This window comes from Scylla paramamosain, chromosome 21 (assembly GCF_035594125.1).
Source record: "Scylla paramamosain isolate STU-SP2022 chromosome 21, ASM3559412v1, whole genome shotgun sequence".
Classification (NCBI taxonomy): domain Eukaryota; kingdom Metazoa; phylum Arthropoda; class Malacostraca; order Decapoda; family Portunidae; genus Scylla; species Scylla paramamosain.
The window spans coordinates 12,372,249-12,392,971 of NC_087171.1; the positions used below are offsets into that span (position 1 = coordinate 12,372,249).

General features: G+C 37.4%; 1 protein-coding gene across 4 annotated transcripts in view; it reads right to left on the reverse strand.

Moving 5' to 3' along the window:
• Window positions 1–1,090: 1,090 nt before the first annotated feature.
• LOC135111036 (maternal embryonic leucine zipper kinase-like) overlaps window positions 1,091–20,723 on the reverse strand; it is a 41,307-nt gene continuing 21,674 nt past the window's right edge. Inside the window, exons 1-15 of one of the 4 annotated variants that reach the window (XM_064023943.1) lie at window positions 20,232–20,372; window positions 19,248–19,454; window positions 18,572–18,722; window positions 17,611–17,720; window positions 14,262–14,415; window positions 12,791–12,897; window positions 12,116–12,286; window positions 8,270–8,464; window positions 7,844–8,048; window positions 6,401–6,574; window positions 5,431–5,503; window positions 4,990–5,155; window positions 3,841–3,944; window positions 3,295–3,579; window positions 1,307–3,058 (exon numbers count right to left, since the gene is read on the reverse strand). In XM_064023943.1, coding sequence (XP_063880013.1) covers window positions 3,333–3,579; window positions 3,841–3,944; window positions 4,990–5,155; window positions 5,431–5,503; window positions 6,401–6,574; window positions 7,844–8,048; window positions 8,270–8,464; window positions 12,116–12,286; window positions 12,791–12,897; window positions 14,262–14,415; window positions 17,611–17,720; window positions 18,572–18,722; window positions 19,248–19,403 — 2,013 coding nt within the window. In that variant the 5' untranslated portion in view covers window positions 19,404–19,454; window positions 20,232–20,372 and the 3' untranslated portion in view covers window positions 1,307–3,058; window positions 3,295–3,332. Of the gene's footprint in view, window positions 3,580–3,840; window positions 3,945–4,989; window positions 5,156–5,430; window positions 5,504–6,400; window positions 6,575–7,843; window positions 8,049–8,269; window positions 8,465–12,115; window positions 12,287–12,790; window positions 12,898–14,261; window positions 14,416–17,610; window positions 17,721–18,571; window positions 18,723–19,247; window positions 19,455–20,231; window positions 20,487–20,545; window positions 20,684–20,723 lie in introns of those variants that run through there. The other 3 variants (XM_064023940.1, XM_064023941.1, XM_064023942.1) reach the window with 3 other exon arrangements.

A 20,723-nucleotide genomic window follows, 5' to 3' on the forward strand; every position in this document is an offset into this window, starting at 1 on the left:
CTGTATGTTCAAGATTTTATTGAAAACAGTAGGTGCACATCGGCTTGTTTTCACCTAACATGTTTGCATTGCTGTCTGCAAGTGGATGTGTCTTTCACTTCGCCCTGCTGCCCGACTGTGATTCTCGCAAGCCTTTAGAAAGCTTGCAGACCGAGGTAGTTTTAAGGTTTTGAAGCTCCCAGGGATCTGCGCAAAAGGAATGTGTTGGAAAATACCAGTTTCCTAGGTGCTTTGAAGAACTGAAGAAGACTCCTATAGTTTTTTGTGTATTTTAATATGAAATACATAGATATAACTTTCTACATTAATTTTTGCAATATTTGCAGTCTTAGATGTTGAACATTACCTCACTTCCTCCAAGCCTCACCTGTTTTTCACTGAATTCAGGTTGTGTGACTGACAGCAGTCCCTTTTCTATTTCCTTCTGGTGTTCTTTTAAGCAAAATTGTCTGTTGCTTTTATGCACACAATTATTTAACATGCTTGTGTGTCCATGTCCTTGATTTCAAAATTTACCACCACTTATTCACTGCAACCTTCCAGATAACTAATCCTTTTCCTTCAGTGACACTAAGTTATCCTTTACCCTGACAATACACATGCATGAACTATATACTTTTCTAAAGATATCAATTGAAAACTTCACATCTCATTAATACTTCTGTAAATTTAAGTGTTCTGTATTGTCTCCGCTAATTTTTGTTGTCAAGAAATAGTTATTCTATTCAAGGGTCTCATCCCTCCTTTTATAGAGTACAGTTCCCATATATGGAGAAAATTCTACTCAAGCTTGCAAAGTAGGGTTGAGTCAAAGGCTTTTCACCCTATCAGTTTCTTTTAACTGTATTTTTTACCAGTATCTCTATGATTGTTGCTTATCTGAATTTATTGTCATATTTCCTTCCTTCCCACATTCTTCCTGTACAAGACCCTATGCTGTCCGTCTAATTAATACATGAATAAAGTAGCATCTGCACTCTTTCTTCTCTTTCAAAGGTAAATTTTGGATCTCTGCCTGCTTGTGTTTTCTCTCTTCTAACAATATTTAACTGTTTCAGGAGAGGAGTATCAAGATATTTTCAAAACTAAATTGGCCTCCTAGTTAGGATTTATTTTTTGAAAGACAGCTTAGTGGAAAAACAAATATAAAAACAAAAATTTAGTAATACTGCTCAATCCTTATAAGTGCTAAATTCAGCATGAGTAAATCATATGGATATTTCTGTAATATATAGTGTTGTTAAGGAGCTTTCAAGTTTTTACATGAAAATAATTGAAGGAAATAAATGAGATGCACATGCACAAATTTTGTGAAAACATTATGGTTTATATATATTACTGTATTGCAGTTTTGTTTTGCAACACCTTCTGCACCAGTTACTCTGAAAAGCCTCCCACTTCCCTACCACATTTCAATTTTCAGTCTTGAACATTTCACTCAGCTAGCAAGAATCTAGAACTCAAAATGTAGCAAAATTTCTCTAATCTGGGACTTGATACTTATATGATCAAAGGAATTAATTTCATATGAAACTACAATATAACAATTAAGAAATAATGTGGGAAATGAAAGTGAATGTTCAAAAAATAGTCAACATGTTTAAAGGTCAGTATCACAATATTTACTGCACCTTACTGTTTAAATTACATGTAGTATATAATTCCATCATTAGTGAATATATTGATGAGTACAATAAATAAGCATGCAAAAGTGACAAAAAGTATATAAAATATATGAAAGGGATAGGGAAGGAGTAGGGATTATGCAGGAACACCAAGATTTGGATTAAAAAGCATCATAGTAGATTGAAGGCCAACCATCAAGCTTGACCAAAGAAATAAAACATGCACAACAATAGGACCAAAGAGGTGAAAACAAAAATTACTAATAGCTACATTGGTCTGTTATTGGCATATTTATTATGAAAGTGGAATTGTCCATTAGCATGATAAGCATTAAAAGGGAAGTGCAGCAACATTAAGTATGTGCCATTGGTAAATGAGACTTCATTGTCTTACTTTATGTATTACTAAAATCTAAGTATTACATTTGAATTTACTGTAATGTATTTGGTCCAATCAAGTGATCAGATCAGATATGGGAAAGGGATCAGTCTATTAAGATATAGCAGGAGTAAACTGGTTCTGGCATTAGCCACATGAAGAGACCCAGATATGCTGCTCCGCTGAACTTTGCAGTAAGTGGTCAGTGAAAACTGAAGGACATAAGAACTGAGTATGTGTGTCATTTGCCTACAGTCATCTGCTGGTCACCCAGCCAGCTGTTACTGTACGGAAAGAGCTCAGAACTCATAGTGACTGATCTTTGGGTAGGACTGAGACCACTCACACACCACACCCTGGGACAGAAAGGCCACAATCCTTCGGGTTACATCCTGTACCTACTTGCTGCTAGGTGAACAGGGACTACACATTAACAGGCTTGCCCCTTTGCCTTGCTGCGCCCAGGATTCGAACCTGGGCCTTCTTGGTTGTGAGCCGAGGGTGCTTACCACTACGTTCCGTGGTGGTGGTGGTGGAGAGAGAGAGAGAGAGAGAGAGAGAGAGAGAGAGAGAGAGAGAGAGAGAGAGAGAGAGAGAGAGAGAGAGAGAGAGAGAGAGAGAGAGAGAGAGAGAGAGAGAGAGAGAGAGAGAGAGAGAGAGAGAGAGAGGGGGGGGGGAACGTGCACCTGAGTCAGTTACTCTTCTTTACACTATGAGTGTCAGTACATTTCCCTCACCATTTGCATAGAGGTCAAGTATAGTATTCTATCATATCATTCTGCTTTTCAGATGGTTAAGATCACTATCGAAGCTCATCCATAAACAGCATTTCTGATTTATTTACATATGATGTGGGTGACTAAAGTTATGGGAAGCATGAGCAGAGAAAATCAGCAGCCTAAAACTAGATCCTAAACTTAGCACGTATATACAATACTTAGGAATTAATCCAAAAATAACTAAAAATATGTGACTTCACTACAAACTAGGTAATACCATGTACATACCCTATATACAATGTCAGTGAGTCCATGAAAATACTGGCTAGATGCATCTGCATTTAACATAAACAGATATAACCTACTCAGAATTTGAAATTTCATGACATTATCTTTGTAGATATTCTCAGTTAATCCCATCTTTCCTACAAATATAATTTGTCTAATGTATATGAAAAAAAGTTACAAATAAGTGAATGATCTCATCTTATAATATTTTAGATAAGATTCTGATAAGAGTTACTACTGCACTTTTACAGTGATCTAAAGAACCAAGATGCATTTTGCTCACCAGGACACATCATGATATCCTTATAATTATGACGAGCATTAAGTAACAACTGGTGTTCCAATGGTGCTCTTTGGGATTCCATGAGAGGTGTTAGGGGTAGCTGCTGAGGAATTCTGAGCCAAACGCAACACTTCCTCACACACACGCTTGTAGATCCAAGCATCACCCTTGAGACGCTTGCGGCGTATGCCCACTACATCAAGGTGCGGCACTCGACAGACCTCCAGCTCAAAGTTCAACTTTGCTCCACCAACATCATCACGCACTTTTCCTCGCAATGCATACCTGAAACAGAAGAAATCTCAAACTGTGTCTATAATTAAACTAAAGAATGACATCTGCATAAGAAATGTTGAAATTGTAAATATAAATGTAATTATAAGGTAATCTGCCATTGGAGAGAAATAGAAACTTATTATCTTTGAGGTGGCAAAAACAAAATATATATAAATATCAACAAACATCAGGCAAACAAGGAAAAACATCTCTAGGATCAGTGAGTGCAGACTATGCAATATAACCATACTTGAATAATTGTGTGGTTACCCTTTCTGATTGCAGAGGATGCCCTTGTTAAGTAATGCGCGCCTCAAATCGTGAAGAACTTGGTCTGGGTTTCTGCTCCCTGTGGTGCTGACATTGTACAGATTCTGCAGAGAAGAAAGAATAATAAATTTAGAGAAACAAAAATGCCAATCATTGCTGCTGATGCATGATGTGCTTTAGTCATCTGTCATAGCTATCACTATCATTATCATCATCAGCTTTTATGATTGCATTCCCTCTATATTCATCAGCTACCTATTCCAGGCCATTCAACTCATCCTTCAAGCTCATGCTCATCACATTTTTGTCTAGTGATGCCATTTTCACTCCACATATTTTCTATACACCTGATTTCCCATATATTCAATCTCCTCTCATCCCATTCCTATATTTCTGGCATCACACCCATACAATGTAGTTACCTATGATACTATTACTTCCTAATACAACCATTACTTAAAGCGACTTCTACAATTTTTCAAGTAATTTTATGGATGAAGTTTATTTCAGTACTATGAAGTGAAATATTAAACTTCATTATAGTATTTCAAACTCACGATGACCCACCAGGTGTTGGTCGCTTCAAGGAGCGGCGGTGCCAAATCTAACCCACCCCCTCAGAAAACGGAGACAACCGTTCTCTTTATTTGCATGTATGACTTTGTTATAAGAATCAAGACACCCACACGTGCTTATAAGAGAGAATGAAACTCTGATATTTATTTTTCCTGATATGTTTAAGTGATATATATGATGGAATACAAAAGTATAACAAATGTGACCTTCCATCCTGGCTACCAAGAGGTGAATGACTCAGTCGCACACCTGTGTCGAGGCGACCCTTCCCCCACCCACTCCCGTTAGATTCTGGGTCGGGAGCAGGTGGCAACGTCAACTGACCTGATATGCCACATTTTTTCATGAAGTATCTTCTTTTCTTTATATATATAACAATTATTCATATCACTTACTATCTAATGCAAAAATCAAAAGGTATTTAGAACATTTCATGCTAATATACCCTGGTTAGTGGACAGTTACCAGTTTATAGTGAATGTTTGGTTCAATATGTGGCAATAAAGCGGACAACACCTGGTGGGTCATCGTGAGTTTGAAATACTATAGGAAAGAAAGTTCTCAAACTCTTACTTTGCTCTCCACAATTGAAGGCCCACTGTCAGGCTGCAACTTTTTCCGTGGGGTAAGCATATTTTTCATCTTATCTAGGTGCTTTTCAATACTGCCAAAGACCTTCCTTGATGACAGAGGAGTACGATTTGAGGACCAGCCCCAGTCTTCTGGCGGTGCTAAATATCTGCAAAATAATGGACAAGAATTATGAATGGTAAGCAATCCTTCAATGCATTATACAGCCACTGATGTCAGCTGAATACAAATATATAACTACGCTTGTACAACTACTAAAATTACTAGGAAAGCATAACTACTGCTGATGCACATACCAAAAAAGAAAAAAACAATGTTGGAGGCAATCAATTTTCAAGATGCAAGACTTTTAATTTTTTTTTATATAACATTAATTTATACATAGGTATATGCAATAAAAATGTTCACAAGATCAATCCTTACCTTGATTTAGAGGGAGTTGCATATTCATTGAGGCCACTATCCATTGACCTGGAGGGTGAAAGTTTGTCAGGGACTGAAAGGAAAAAAAGAAACACCACAAATCATTAGAAAAGCAAAGTTCTTTCCACTAATGCTTATTTTTTATGTTAAATGCCTTGCTCTCCTCTACGAATTGTTGTAAAGATGGTCAAGGCTGAAGTAATCCTGATATCATACTGATGAAACACCACAAATTACTAGAAAAGCAGTTCTTTCCGCTGATGCTTATTTTCATGATGTTAATGCCTTGTTCTCCTCTTAGACTTGCTGTAAGGATGGTCAAGGTTGAAATAATTCCAGGATATCACACTGATGAATTCCTCTTGCATTTGTGCTGCACTATACATTTCCCTCATCCATTAACATGTAGTCTGTTATCCTGCAGAACCAGGGTCGCAGCTTGACAAAGATACCAAGACTTATAAAAAAAAATAAAATGAACAGAATAAAACCATTAAAAATAAACAAATAAGATAAAACAAAATGAAGCAAAATAAATACATGTGGATATAAATGTTCTTATATCTGCAAGGAGAATAATGAAAAAAAATAAATTGAAAAAAATACCTATAAACAAGCACACATACTCATACACACATACACACTCATACAAAAGAAATGTCATAAAACACCAAATACAGAAACAAAAATAAACCTGGTCAAGAAGAATGTTATTTATATACTTTAAAACTAACTGTATGCCTATTATATCAGTGAGATTTAATGATGGCACAGGAGAGAGAGAGAGAGAGAGAGAGAGAGAGAGAGAGAGAGAGAGAGAGAGAGAGAGAGAGAGAGAGAGAGAGAGAGAGAGAGAGAGAGAGAGAGAGAGAGAGAGAGAGAGAGAGAGAGAGAGTCATACAAACAGTTGTGAATCTATGAAAACTAGGGAAGAAGATACCTGTAACCATGTACAATAAAAAGTTCTTACAGGGAGTAGTTGGAGTAATCTTGACCCGAGACTTATTTGCTGAGGATGGAACACGTGGTTGGATAAAGTTTTCCTTCTCCTCATCACTGGTGGAGGGAGGTCTGCGTTTTCTGGGAGACTTAAGGGGTGTGAGGCCTAGGTCATCATCTGTTTCCTGATATGGCGACCGCTTCCCTATGAGATGCAAAACATAGCTTAATAAACTTAAACACAGAAGATGTACTTTCATAATCCTTACCCATGATATCTGTAACGGTAAAGTTCTGTAAGGATAAGGTGTTGATCCTTAAGGAAATAGTCTAGTTCAATGTTTCATACAGATAATATTCACCATGAGTAAGGGTGAACAGTGAAAGCAGGTCTTTCAAGCAGGTTCAAACCCGCTGTTAAGAAGTAAGCCCTGTAAACAAATCTACACACATACAGTAAAAATGGCCTCCAGTGTGTTTTCCTGCATCCTCCAACAATTATTCTCGCCATCAATCCACTTGTGGAAATGAGTGTGGAACTCCTGATCATGAGTCTTTGAAAGTCCACCAGTATAGGATAAAAGGCAGAAGTAACATGACAATAGAAGTGTAACTGATAAATTGTGGGCTGAAATTAGCAAGAAATTAGGCTGTAAAGGTAAGTACAGTGACTCAATTATTAAGAAATCATGGTGTTTTGGAAAGTTTGTCCATTTTTTTTTATTTAATTCACTTATGTTTCCCTTTCTAAAGATACAGAAGGAATGGAAAGGAGAAAGAAAGGGAATAACATGATTACATATTACTTGTGTATTTTAAACAATGGGTTATTGCAATACCTCCTGTTGCCTAATTACTTACAAGGCAGTTATGCAAAATTATCTCATCATAGAAAGACCTTGACATCTTTGCTCTTCAGTTTCGTGAACAACTGACAGATAACCCAGATGGGCTGACACTGGTAACCTGCATCCATTGTGCTCCCCTCCCCAGCCTGCTTTTCTTGTATGTTTGCAGTAGGAAATGCAGTACTAAATGCCCATTCTACATGACAATAACAAGAACATGGTGAGGTATGTGTATAAGACTATTTTGAAACTAATCCAAAAGTTAGTATACAACATAAAGAATTAGGACTGACACTTTGTGAAACAATGGAAGCCATAAGATTGTGCTGGTCTGGTAGTGCAGTGAGGGAATGAGAATGTGTGCATGAAATGAGCTGAAGTGAAAGAGTAGTGATAAGTGAATAAAAATAAAAACAAGGGATGAAATCTTAAGGAAGACCCTAGAATTCATAGGAATCAGCAGGTAAGTTACTTGTTTTCAGGTATGTGGTTGGTAAGCAGGTGAAAGAACCCATAAGAATCTTATCTCTCTATGTAATAACAAAGATGATAAGATGAACTGGGTGAAATCGTCAACTTCCAAATACAACAGGTACAGAATACCATTCCTTATGCTGCTGTCTTACCTACAACTTTCTCCACTATTTGTTCAACAGGAGTAACTTTGCAAATGGATAGTAGATCAACATCATTCAATCCCCCTTCAAGGGATGTATGCAACCCTCGAGGAGAATTTCGAAGATTATCAGATCCTTTTCTTGCATTGATAGAAGTATCATGTTTTTCTTGGTTCAGTTGATCTATGAGACACCTGGCTGGAACTCGATGTATCTGAAACATTTACACCATGTATGCTGCTCATGGGTTTAGGGAAATCTGTAAAATGTGATTACTAGTCAAAAGAAATACAAATGCAAGAAATTACTTCCTTACTACACCTTCAGTTTAGGGTTAACCCAATCTGACTTTCATCTTATGACATTTACTCACTGGAAACAAGACTATATTGAAATTGTCAACCATAAAAAATAGAAAGAGAAAACAATTCTTACAGATTTCTCGTCAGTTGGAGTTGCTTTGGGAAGAAGCCGTAACGGATTTCCCTTCATTTTCTGTGCAAGCAGTAGGAAGTAGGTGGCAGTAAGGTAGTCATAGGACCAGCGTAAGACTGCTTGCCGCACAGCTACACGGGACTTGCCCTGATGTACTGCCACTTCAGTTATGACGTCTTCGTCCACACCATGGGTCTAAGTTGTTGATAGTGAGTTAGTATGGAGGCTGAGGTAATGTTAACTGGAGTACCTCTACAAAGAAATATATGTTCTTATATTACTTCTTATAACACCTATGTTTAACTTGTGCCTATTCTCAATTCTATGAATTGCTGTGTCTTTTCTCAAAAACAGTATAATGTCTTCCTTGACTGCTATCAGCAGTCTAACTTTCACTTCAAACCTTTTACCACACTTTAATTAGTCATTCAGAAAATCTCTCCCCAAATTAACAACCCCAATGCAAACTGTACATTCTCATTATTTCATTTATACTTTCAACCTCAAATTTATTCAACTCTTCATTTGCTGAGCAATCTGAGTAGCACTGTACATTCACAACAATCACTTTAGTGCTCCATTCATTCAATAACAGAATTTTAACTACCATAAAACATACCATTTCTCACACTTGACAAGTACAATAAAGTGTACCTTTCATTTGCAAGGAAAAGCTTGTTATTAAAGATTCACTCCTGAAAATATTAAAAGATGGCAGCAGACCTTACAAGGCAAAAATACAAAATAAAGCTCTATAAACCATATATTACTGAAACTTATAAAGAAAGTAAGAATGGGGATAGACCATTTATTTTAGTCAATTAAGGTATAGGGGAAAAACAACACAGTTGTTAAATCCTAGTAAAGAAATAGCTGTTCAAGCTGTGCAAGTAATCACAGCAAAGTGTAGGTGGTAAGACCTGGTCCTCTCTCATCTAGAACCTTGAAGGCTACAATATAAGAAAATGTTTGCAAATGTGAATGCATGCATGTAGATACCACATCTCACTGATCTCACCTTTAAGATGGCCATTAGCTAAGTATATACACAGAATAAAGAATACAATATAGTCAAGAAAATGCAGCGAAGCAACAAGCATGACTGTAAATCAAACATCCTTCTCTAAGAAGAACTCTTACAACTATCCCTAAAGGCACTTTCACTCACTATCACTGGCAATAAGCTTCTGATTGAATTTTTTATCATGACACAATGCAGTTAGTTCACCAAAATGATATCCTGTTCCTTGACATATACAATAGTGTTAGTGAAAATAAGCATAATTGCTCGTTACCTGAATCCATTAAGACTGAATGCATCTATATAAAGATCAGTTGATAACTAAATCCATTAAGACAGAGGGCATCTACAAGATCAACTAAATCCATTAAGAATGAGACCATCTATCAGAGAATCAAAGGCAATAACTAACTACAAGAGAACCATTGAATAACAGGGCACTGGGCTCACCTCTGGGTCCTAGTGGTAGTGGTGGATGGGGTTGGGTTGTAAATTGGAAAACCAATATTAGTTTAGTTTTCATTAAATTCACCTCATCATCTCCATGACTTATATTAGTTGCTGCCAAGCATTAAAGAATGTGTCATACAGAGCATTGTACAAATGAATATTTCATGAGGTGCTTCATATCTTAAATAAATTCAATGAGAATAAATGACATGACACCAAATGTTTACATTTGTTCTAGTAATTTGTGTATTATTTTCCTATGTATATGCATGCACACAATGGATACCAAGTTTTAGTAGTTTATGAATAGACATATGGAGAGCATGCATACTTGTAACAAAAAGTTATTTGCAAAGCAGTAAAATTATCAAATGGCATTATAGTTAAGAACACCACGTCACATTCTGCTGCTCAACAAGCTTCCACAATAAATTTTAGTCAAAGCTGAAAAAAAAAGTATTGTGTATTTTAGTGGGTAAAACGACCTCCAAATTTCAGTTTAAATTTAGTGGTTTTAGCTGATATCAGTGGTATAATACAATACACAAACTACCAAACCATCTGTGGTGAAGTTTAGGTCAGTGAGCAACAGACAACTGAGACGGTGATATACCAGTACAATTAATAAAATACCTCAAATGTATTACCAGTAATAAGGTACCATCTTCTTCAAGTGCAAAACTAAACCTAAAATAAAATTCCCACCAGGTGTTTTTGTACATTTTCATGAAAAAGATGGATGGACGAAGATGGTGTAAAACTATGTGCAGTATGATCAGTTTTCTAAACAAAAACAAACCCTAGCCTTGCTCTGCTCTGTTAGGCTGTCGGCTGCCTTCTTCTATAAATCATTTTTCTTTTGATTAGATACATCGACATTCTTGAATTTTTTTCTCAGTATATGGACTTTGTCCCAATACAACATTGCAAGCTGGAGAGATTCATCTTCTCCCCAATTTGCTTTCTTTTACTGCTTAGCTTGGGGTTCCATGCCTTGAAGACCTTTATATAGCTCTTTCTTCAGGTTTGGGAAAATTGGGAAATATTCACAAAGCCTCCTGCTTTGTTCATTCGTATATAATGCCAGCAGAGGGTTGCAGATGTGCAATATTAAATTTTGTTTTACACACTTTTCAATGGGAATACATTTCAGTGCATTTTCTCAAACTGGGGGGGGGAGGCTATTATAATGCCAGTCACCCAAAGAAATGCCAAAAGAATTACTGAAAAATGGAGATGAGTGTCTTGAACTCTCCTTCTTGAAAGAGTTCAAGTCACAGAAAGGAAGAAATGCAGAAGCAGGAAGGGACTTCCAGAGTTTACCAGAAATAGGAATGAATGATCGAGAATACTAGTAATGCTTGTAATAGAGGTGAACAGAATAGGAGCAAGAGAAAGTAGAAAGTTGTATACAGCAAGGATGCCAGAAGGAGAGAAGAGATGCAGTTAGCAAGCAGTCAGTGTGAAAATAGCAGTAGAAGATAGCAAGAGATGCAATACTGTGGTGATGAGAAAGAGGCTGAAGACAGTCAGAGGAGAGAAGTTGATAAGATGAAATGCTTTTGATTCCACCCTGTCTTAAAGAGGAGTATGAGTGGAACCTCCCTATACATGTGAAGTGTACTCTTTACATGGATGGATAAGGTCCCTGTACAGAGTTAGCAGCTTGGGGAGCTGAGAAAAACTGGTGGGGAAGACTCAAAATGCCTAACTTCATAGATGTATTAGCTAGAGATATGTGAAGTTTCTAGGTTAGATTATTAGTAAAGAACTGACTGGGGACCTTCAATGTAGAGGAATGGTACAGTTGAGTGTCACTGAAGAGGGCATAGTTATCTGGAAGGTTGTGTTAAGATGATAGATAGAGGAAATGAGTTTTTGGGGCATTGAACAATACTAAGTTTGCTCTTCCCCAATAAAAAATTTTAGAGATCAGAAGTCTGGCATTCTGTGGCTTCCCTGTGTGAGCTATTTTATCCTTGAAAGGTTGAAGTGATATGCAGATATATACTTTGTCAAGAGCATTCGCCTGCAAATTAACTAAACAAACAATGGGAACTGAGAAGAAAGTGAACACCCACTTGTTATGTTCCTATTGTTTATTGTGTCAGGTGTTTAATTTGTTAATGATGTCTTCCTCATACAATTATGTCAGACTGATGCCAATCTGGTTAGAATTGTTTGCATCTTACCTAATTTTCTTAATAATTTGTTGTTTTTTATACAGCTATTTTATTATTACTATAATTTTATTTATTCATTTTATTTTTTATTTGGTACAGTGACTGTGTGTGTGTGTACTTGCATGCATGCATGTGCATATACAGATATATGTATATTGCTATCTGAATGCAAATATATGTATATGTGCTAACCTTGTATTTGGAGGAGGGATCAACATTTGCAGAGGAAGATCCACCAGTCAACCAGGGATGCATCAGGAGCTGAGAAATTGTAATCCTCCTCTTGGGATCCACTTGAAGCATGGCAGCCAGCAGGTCTTTGCTTCCTGCAGTCAGCCACTCAGGGTTTTCATAGACACCAGCCTGTAATTGAAGAGAAAGACAGCATTATATTTTTAGTACACAAGTTGGAGCTTAGTGATATGCCTAAAACCATCTAGTTCTTCTCACTAGAAAACCACAGGCAGAAGGCAGAACAAGCACAATGATTTTTCCTGGAGGGACTAATTTTTCCCATCAGTACATTCCTCTCATGGTTAGGTTCCTTAACGGAAAAATATTTAAATGACATCAAGGTGAGTGATAGAATACTGACACTTTATTTTCTGCATATCACAAAAGGTGATTAAAAGGGACATACTTCAGAGTGAAGGGACTAGAGAATCCTATTCTTTGTGTCTACTCTTATAATGACTTGTCTTAGGTATTCCTCTTTGACGGGGAGTATCAGCATAGTGTATGAAAAAGAAGAAAACTCTATGATTTTTTTTTTTCACCTCATATAATGTTCTATGTTATGTTCAAGACTGTATACAAACTTATCACATACACTGAACAGTACTTATTTTCAAGTTTTCATGTACTAACCTGAATCTTTCTATAAAGGGCTCCCAGATTTTCATCATCAAATGGAAGGAAGCCACACAACAGAGCATATAGTAGCACTCCCATGCTCCAGATATCTGCCTCAGAGCCTGGAAGATCAAAGAGCATGCTATTAGAGTACAAAACTATGGCAAAAACTGAGGATAGCTCGACAAAATAAGCTGTACCATTCAAGCAGTGAAGTCCAATACTCTAATACAAAGCTATACAGATTAACCAGCCACTTCATGTCATAATTATCTCCTTTCTTTAATTACATTGATCTTAGTTACATTTCCACTCTTGACCCCTTCAATATGATGACACCTACACAGGCGTCATGAAGCACCAGTGGATTATATGATGACACCTCCATAAGTATCATGAATGGATTCTATTTTAGTTGTTGAGCAATCTCGTATCCTATCTTGACTTGTCTTGACAGACTTTGTATATGTTCTTGAGGATCTATTGTCCTTCCCATCCTCCCTGTTCCCACCAGTCATGTAAATGAGCTATCCCATGCCCCACCCTCTATCCAGAATGAGGAAGTCTCATTGACAGAGCCTAACATCATAGTTTTCCCCCATATGGTCCTTCCCTTATCTTCCCTGTCCCCATATCCTTCTCTTCATCCTATTCCCCCTCCACCAGGAAAGGGAGACTGTTTGGGGGGTGGGTACAGTTCCCCCCTTCCCTTGTTCATTCCTTGCCCTCTTACCCTCTTCTCCCTCCCTCTCGCCTACATTCTCTCTCTACCCAGGAAGGAGAAACAGTGCAGGGAGCACAGTTCCTCTCCTTCCCCTGGTTTATTCCTTCCCCTCTTACCCTCCTATCCCTCCTTCCTCCCTACATCTATCTCTCTCTCTTTGTGTGTGTGTGTGTGTGTGTGTGTGTGTGTGTGTGTGTGTGTGTGTGTGTGTGTGTGTGTGTGTGTGTGTGTGTGTGTGTGTGTGTGTGTGTGTTTGTGTGCTTATGTGGCTGGGAAGGTCGTATTATGACAATTGCTGATGAATGAAGGTAGTGGATGCGTATCAATTACTTTTTTTTTTTACATATGTGTGTCTGTGTGTGTGTGTCTATCTCTCTCTCTCTCTCTCTCTCTCTCTCGAGAGAGAGAGAGAGAGAGAGAGAGAAATAGTATTAGAAATTAGATACGTTACCACTTGCGGGCCTATGCAGCATATGAGCAATGAGCATTTTTTTAAGCATCCGGAGCGAAGTGGTTGATCCATCTCAGGATTTGCAACACCCTGACTTTCATCAATTCTCTTTCTATTTGGCACTTACAGACTTGTTCATATAGATACTTAAATACAATTTTGATTCAAAATATGATTACTCTGATACAATTTTCAAGTACTGATAGTGGATACGTTCCTATAAACTGATGCATATGCAAATTACCTTCTTTTCTCTTATAACTAAACATCTGTATACAGCATGAACATGAAAAATTTTCTCACTGACTTACCCAAGTACTGCTTGCCAGATACCAGCTCTGGTGCTGCATAGGCTGGAGAGCCACAGCAGGTGGCAAGATGTTGATCCAAACCACCCATGGGGTTAGCACACAATCCAAAGTCTATCAACTTTAGGTGCTGCTCATCATCAAGCAAAAGGTTCTCCTGGAAAAAGATTGTGGATGAAGTAATAGGCTTTGAATTATACATCTTATTTTTGTCTAGATAAATAAATGTTTCTCCAATGGTGTGCTTAACTACTTTTATTTTCATAGTTTTTCATTTCATAATTAAATAAAAATGCCTTGGGAAAGCATTGCTCAACTGACTTTTCCTTAAAGCTTTTGTGAACAACCCTCCACCAGACACTATCAATTTGAACAGTATGGAGTAGTCAACTTTTGTGGGTATCCCATTGTTATTGCATGGTGAAACAATCAGCACCAACATGAATATGGAAAGGTTCTTTAGTGAGCAAGATAGGAGAATTAATAAGCATGTATACATTCTACTGAGTGAAATGAGAAAATACATTAAAAATCAAATAAATTAATAAAAAAATATAAATAACAAAAAAAATTTAAATTTTTTTTAAATTAAATAAAATAAAAAATAAATATATAAAAAATATATATAAATAAATAAGTAAATAAAACATATTATACAGAGAGAGAGAGAGAGAGAGAGAGAGAGAGAGAGAGAGAGAGAGAGAGAGAGAGAGAGAGAGAGAGAGAGAGAGAGAGAGAGAGAGAGAGAGAGAGAGAGAGAGAGAGAGAGAGAGAGAGAGAGAGAGAGAGAGAATCCTTAAAGTGACAGTCATACATGAAACTTTCCCATCTCAAGATGCCTGACTACAAGCCCCTTCATAAACAAATTCTATAATGCATTGGCTATGATTGTGGTGAAAAAGTGAATCCTGAGAGATACTACACAAAGACATTACCAATATTGCTCTATCTATCTATTTCTGCCAAATTGTCACTTTTCATGACAATTAAGGGGAATCTGAGGAAAAAGCTAGTATAAATCAATGTGATACTGCCAAAGACCTATACTGAAAAACTACAGGATTTAATTAAAAGAGTGAACTTTTAAGTTAACAGCAAACCACTTTACTTCAACATGCAGAGTGCATCTGGAGAGTAGATTTACTCAGGCTGTGCCCTTTTTTTTTTTTGCTCCAAAATGATGTTTTCTTATATCAACATCAGAGATGAGCAGCCTATGCTACTATACTGATATGAAGTATTTTCAACATTAATGGAAATAGATGCTCAGTTTGATTTATAGGAAATGCATCAATTCACAAACAGTACTCAAAGATGTAGCAATTCTATTAATTTCAGTAGTTTATATTTTAGCAAGAGCAATGATGATTGCTGTGAGGAAGAAAATCTGACAAATCCTTAGTTAGGAATAGGAAAACTGCATTCTTGCCAAATGGATTGAAAATCTGTCGGACAGTGTCTGTTCTTGGAAACATTGCCCTTAATAATGCATTTAAAACTGTCACAGTAACATGAAACACTATATCTCTAAGTAATAATATCAGAGTTACACAAGAAATCTAAATACTTCTAAGTGTTAAAATGTCTAACCTGGGTAAGAACACAACTTACAGAAAAATCTGATCTATCTGCACACCAGGCTGAAATTCACTTTAAAAGGAGGACATCATCCATGCCCTTAAAGTCAATCAGGAAAAGCTGTAACATTTCATGAAAGAGCAACATGTGACGAGCCACAAGTATCATGCAAATAAATTCACGATGAGAAGCTAAGTTTTGACATTAAAAACATTGCAGCTTTAATGTATAAACATGTTTTATACAGATGATGCTGTTAACAAGTATGAATTAAGTTTTTAAAGGATAAACACTTACCTATTTTTTGCCTCAAGGTATAGCTCTACAAAATACATAATACAGCATTACTGACATGAGCAATATTAGCATAAGATCAATTTTCCTATATCAGAGATAAAATATATATACGTTTGAAATTTTCAGATTCCAGCTAATGTAAACAAGATGGCTTTACAATTAATAAGGATACTATTACACATTTGGTGCAGTCAGAGTATATGTAGTTACCAAAGAGGTTTAGCTGTATCAGTGGTATTATGAAGTGCAACTGTGCCTCATAGTCTACTAATCCTACCCTGCTTTCCTCAGGTGATCTTGACAGTACACCAATAAAAATATACATCCTAAGCAAGGTTTTTTTTAGATAAATAAGTTTTATCTTTTATAAGTGGTGGAGCCAAAGGGTTTATGTATTTATCCATTCTGGTTTCAAGATAAAAAGTACTTTTAGTTGCTTACATACATATACAAAGGCTGTCTCCCCAAAAAGGAGGATTGCCAAGACAAGGCAGATAACTTTCACATTCACACTTACACCACTCTCTTAGCCTCTTGGCCCCTGACAGAGAAGAGAAAATACTCCTGCCCTCACTTTACAGGGATCAATCACACAGCCTGAACAGTTTGGTCCAGAACAAGGCTTCATTCACAGCAAGTACCCTCCCCTACCACACTTGTGTGAAACTATTGATGTGTGGTGGCTCCCTTGGAGATCGCAGGGCCATCTCATTCCTCACCCACTCACAACTATTAGGTACAATTTAGAATGGGAAGAAACAGTTAGAAACAAAAACACTAGTAAAATACCTGACTTTAGGAGAGCAAATTTTGAAGAATTAAAAAGGTACCTCTAAGGAGTGGACTGGCAAAGGATGCAGGGTTTTAGGAAGGAGATAGGAAAAAATTGGTTCTCAAATAGAGTGGTAGATGAGTGGAACGGACTCAGTAATCATGTAGTTAGTGCTAGGACACTAGAGAGCTTTAAGAGAAGATTAGACAAGTTTATGGATGGGAATAGCAGATGGAAATAGGTAGGTGTGTTTCATACAGGGACTGCCACGTGTAAGCCTGGTCGCTTCTTGCAGCTTCCCTTATTTCTTATGTATGTTCTTAACTGCTCTCTATTCACTTCTTTCCCTTTTTGTTATTTTCTCTAGATTCATTCCAAGTAATCTACAATCAAGCACTATTCCTTCCTCACCGTAAGGAGGCATGGTATGGGAAGAAATTATGTGTTTATCTGTAGTGCTAGAGTACACAAGAGAAAGAGCAGCTAGGATAATGAGATAACTAACTCTGCAAGGAGGCAATGTAAGACAGGAATAAGTGGCTTCTATTGTGGTTATCCCTTGTGAAAATTTCTTTGGAGCAAATAACAGATAGAGATAAAGATGCCTTTAGGTTATTATATGTAATTTGTTAAAAAGAAGCTAATCTCTATGGTATGATGGACATTAATAGAGATAAAATAATAATAATACAAGAACACACTCACTGGTTTCAGATCCCTGTGGGCATATCCCATGTTGTGAACATATGCTACAGCTGACGCAATTTGCCGAAAGAACACCCGAGCTTCTTCTTCCTCTAATCGATCTCTCTCAACTAGAAAGAAAAATGTTATTTAGCAATACTGTTAAATAAGTAAACTTGTGCACCTCTACATCAGTTAGTTGAGAAAATTGTTATGTATTCATAAAAAATGCTTCTTCCTCCAATCGATCTCTCTCAACTAGTAGGAAAAATGTTATTTAGCAATACTGTTAAATAAATAAACTTGTGCACCTCTACATCACTTAGCTGAGAAAGTTATTATATATTCATGAAAAATGCTAAGGTTTCACGGTTCCTCAGTTTGTCTTGAACTCAAATAATTAAATACCTGTGGTGTGGTACTTTGAGAGCTTCAACAAAGAAAGAACAAGATGATCAAAATAAAATAGTGTGCATGAGATTTTCTATATGAAAGGTGAAAAAATTAAATGTGATATAGCTGAAGGAGGAAGGCACATCTGAAAGTGACGTAGTCACACAGAATGGCAGGAAGTGAGATAACTAATAAAGTATGAGCATGACAGATGCAGTGGGTGAAAGAGGATGGCCTCTAATGAAATGGGACCACAATGTTTGACTTCCTGAGAGAAAGGAGAGCATGATGGGAATGAGAGCATTAAACCATACAGAGGGAATACAGGACAGGAATAAATGGAGAGTTCTATAGCAGCCATCCCCCTTGTTGAAGTTGCTAGGAATGAATGCCATATAGACAAGTCAATACACTGAAATGGGTAATTAGTGTAAAAAAAAAAAAGATTGAAAGCACATAATCAACAGAGAGTAAGGTTGACATATCTATCTTCCAAGTGCAGATACAATCAAAACATTAATAATGACAATTATCCTAGTGATCAATAATGTAGAAAAGTAACATAGGTGCTAGCGAATCTCATGCTTACCTATGTAGTCAAAGAGCTCTCCACCAGGACAATACTCAAGCACCATGAAGATCTTGGTGTCTGTTTCCACCACTTGGTACAGTTTGCATATATGTTGATGAGACAGCTGTTTCATTGCTTCAATTTCCAGATAGATGCGTGGCAAATCCTCCTGGAATAGCAACTAAATTTATTGCCTCTTTTTTTTTGTGTGTGTGAAAATAAAAAAATAAGATTTGAAAGTTTTCTCTGATCATATAAAAAATCAGTGCAAACTTTCTGGAAGACAATAATCAGCACTCTCTACTCACTGCTAGAATCTATTAATTCAGGCAGGATACCTTTGGAACTTTGACCTTGGCATGGCTTGCACACTCGTGAACACTAATTAGCAACGTAATCCAGAAGAATGTTTGAAGAGCTAAAATATACTGAATGTGATACAATAAGTATAAATTATGTTACTTAATGAAGTTAAGTTAGAAGAAAAATAATGCAAAGGTGTGTGTTCTGTTTAGAAATTTTATTGTAGCTCACACCACTTGGGATGAGAGAGAGAGAGAGAGAGAGAGAGAGAGAGAGAGAGAGAGAGAGAGAGAGAGAGAGAGAGAGAGAGAGAGAGAGAGAGAGAGAGAGAGAGAGAGATCAGAAATACAGGCAGGTAGATTCATAATAGACAGCACTGATGACACCTTACCCCTAACTGCCTCTTGTCCATTATTTTGATAGCAACTTTATCTCCTGTCAACAGGTGTGTTGCCAATTTAACTTTGGCAAAGCCCCCTGAACCGATGGTCTCATGGAGGTCATACTGGCCATCCAGCACAGAATATGGGGACACCTGTTGTGGCATCCTACAGGCACTGCACTCTGCTTCAGCTCCAGAGATCACAACGCTTCAGCACTGTATAAAAAAAAAAAAAAAAAAAAAGAAAATAGTAATAAAACTTCAAAGTATGAATGGCAATATGGCTATGAAGGCACACCTGACATCTAAATAATACGGTCAGCAACATGGGCCTCAATTTTATCATTCCAGGGATTAATTTTGTCTTTTGGATGAAGCTGATTTACACAACAAATCACTATTATGAAGAAACTGCCTCAGTCCCGAAACAACAATTTCCTATGTGGGCGAGAGACAAGAGGAAGGTTACATGAGAGGCAAACAACTGCGCTACTCAGAAGTTTCCTCAAAATATCATACATAATTAACCAATTAATCTCTATGAGTAATATATGACACTCTTGCTTCTAAGTGTATCGCAGAAATTTTGAAGAGGAAACGAAACTTATTTCTGCTTAGGATTCCTAAACTTCGTGTATCCTGCATGAGCAGTCCACGGGGAGTCAGGTTACTCAACTCTTCATCCACTGAACCACACAAGGAGCGAGGCACAAAGCTGAGGTGGTGGACTATCAGGTCATCCGTTGTGATCAGAATATCTCAATGATGAACAAACAAATCAGGTTACTGCAGTTTCATCCGTTTCCATAAGCCTTAAAATTACGTTCTTCCTGCTAAGCCCATCTTGGAACCTAATCCTCCTGTTGCGGCTTCTAGCTCGTGTTCCCTTCAAATATTCATCAGCAGAAGACACCACCAGTCTTGAGGACATTAAAAGATCCATTTAACTATCCAGTAGAGTCCAAATATTCAAAAGAGACTTTAAAAACTCACCCAACGTTACCTCACCACCTTGAAAACACAGGCAGTCCGCGCCAGCCAATCACCGCGTCCACGGCCACCAAGAGAGGAGCGGGTAGCGCACTGCTCCTCAAGCAGACGATAGCGGCTCGCGACATGCATGCAACCACTCTAGCCCACGGAAGCACATAATTGCAGCCTGGGCGTTGCGAGGGAACAGATATCGTGTCTCGGAGTTCATTAAGTTTAAGTAAAGCTCCGTACAAATCGCCGCGTTTATTCCAAGACCTGGAAGCAACATCTTATCAGCGTCTGAAGATATTGGAAAGATAAAAGCATTATATTACCTATCTTGTTGCGAACGAATGGGAAAGATTCACTAAAGATTCACTGGGAGTAGAAGCTACAGCAAGATCCTCCATAAATTTATAGCCGCCAGTGTGAGCCGTTACAGAGGCGAGCCCACGCCCACTACAGCTGGTGGACTGGACTGGACTATTGACACCTGGGCTGGATCGCAGCTCT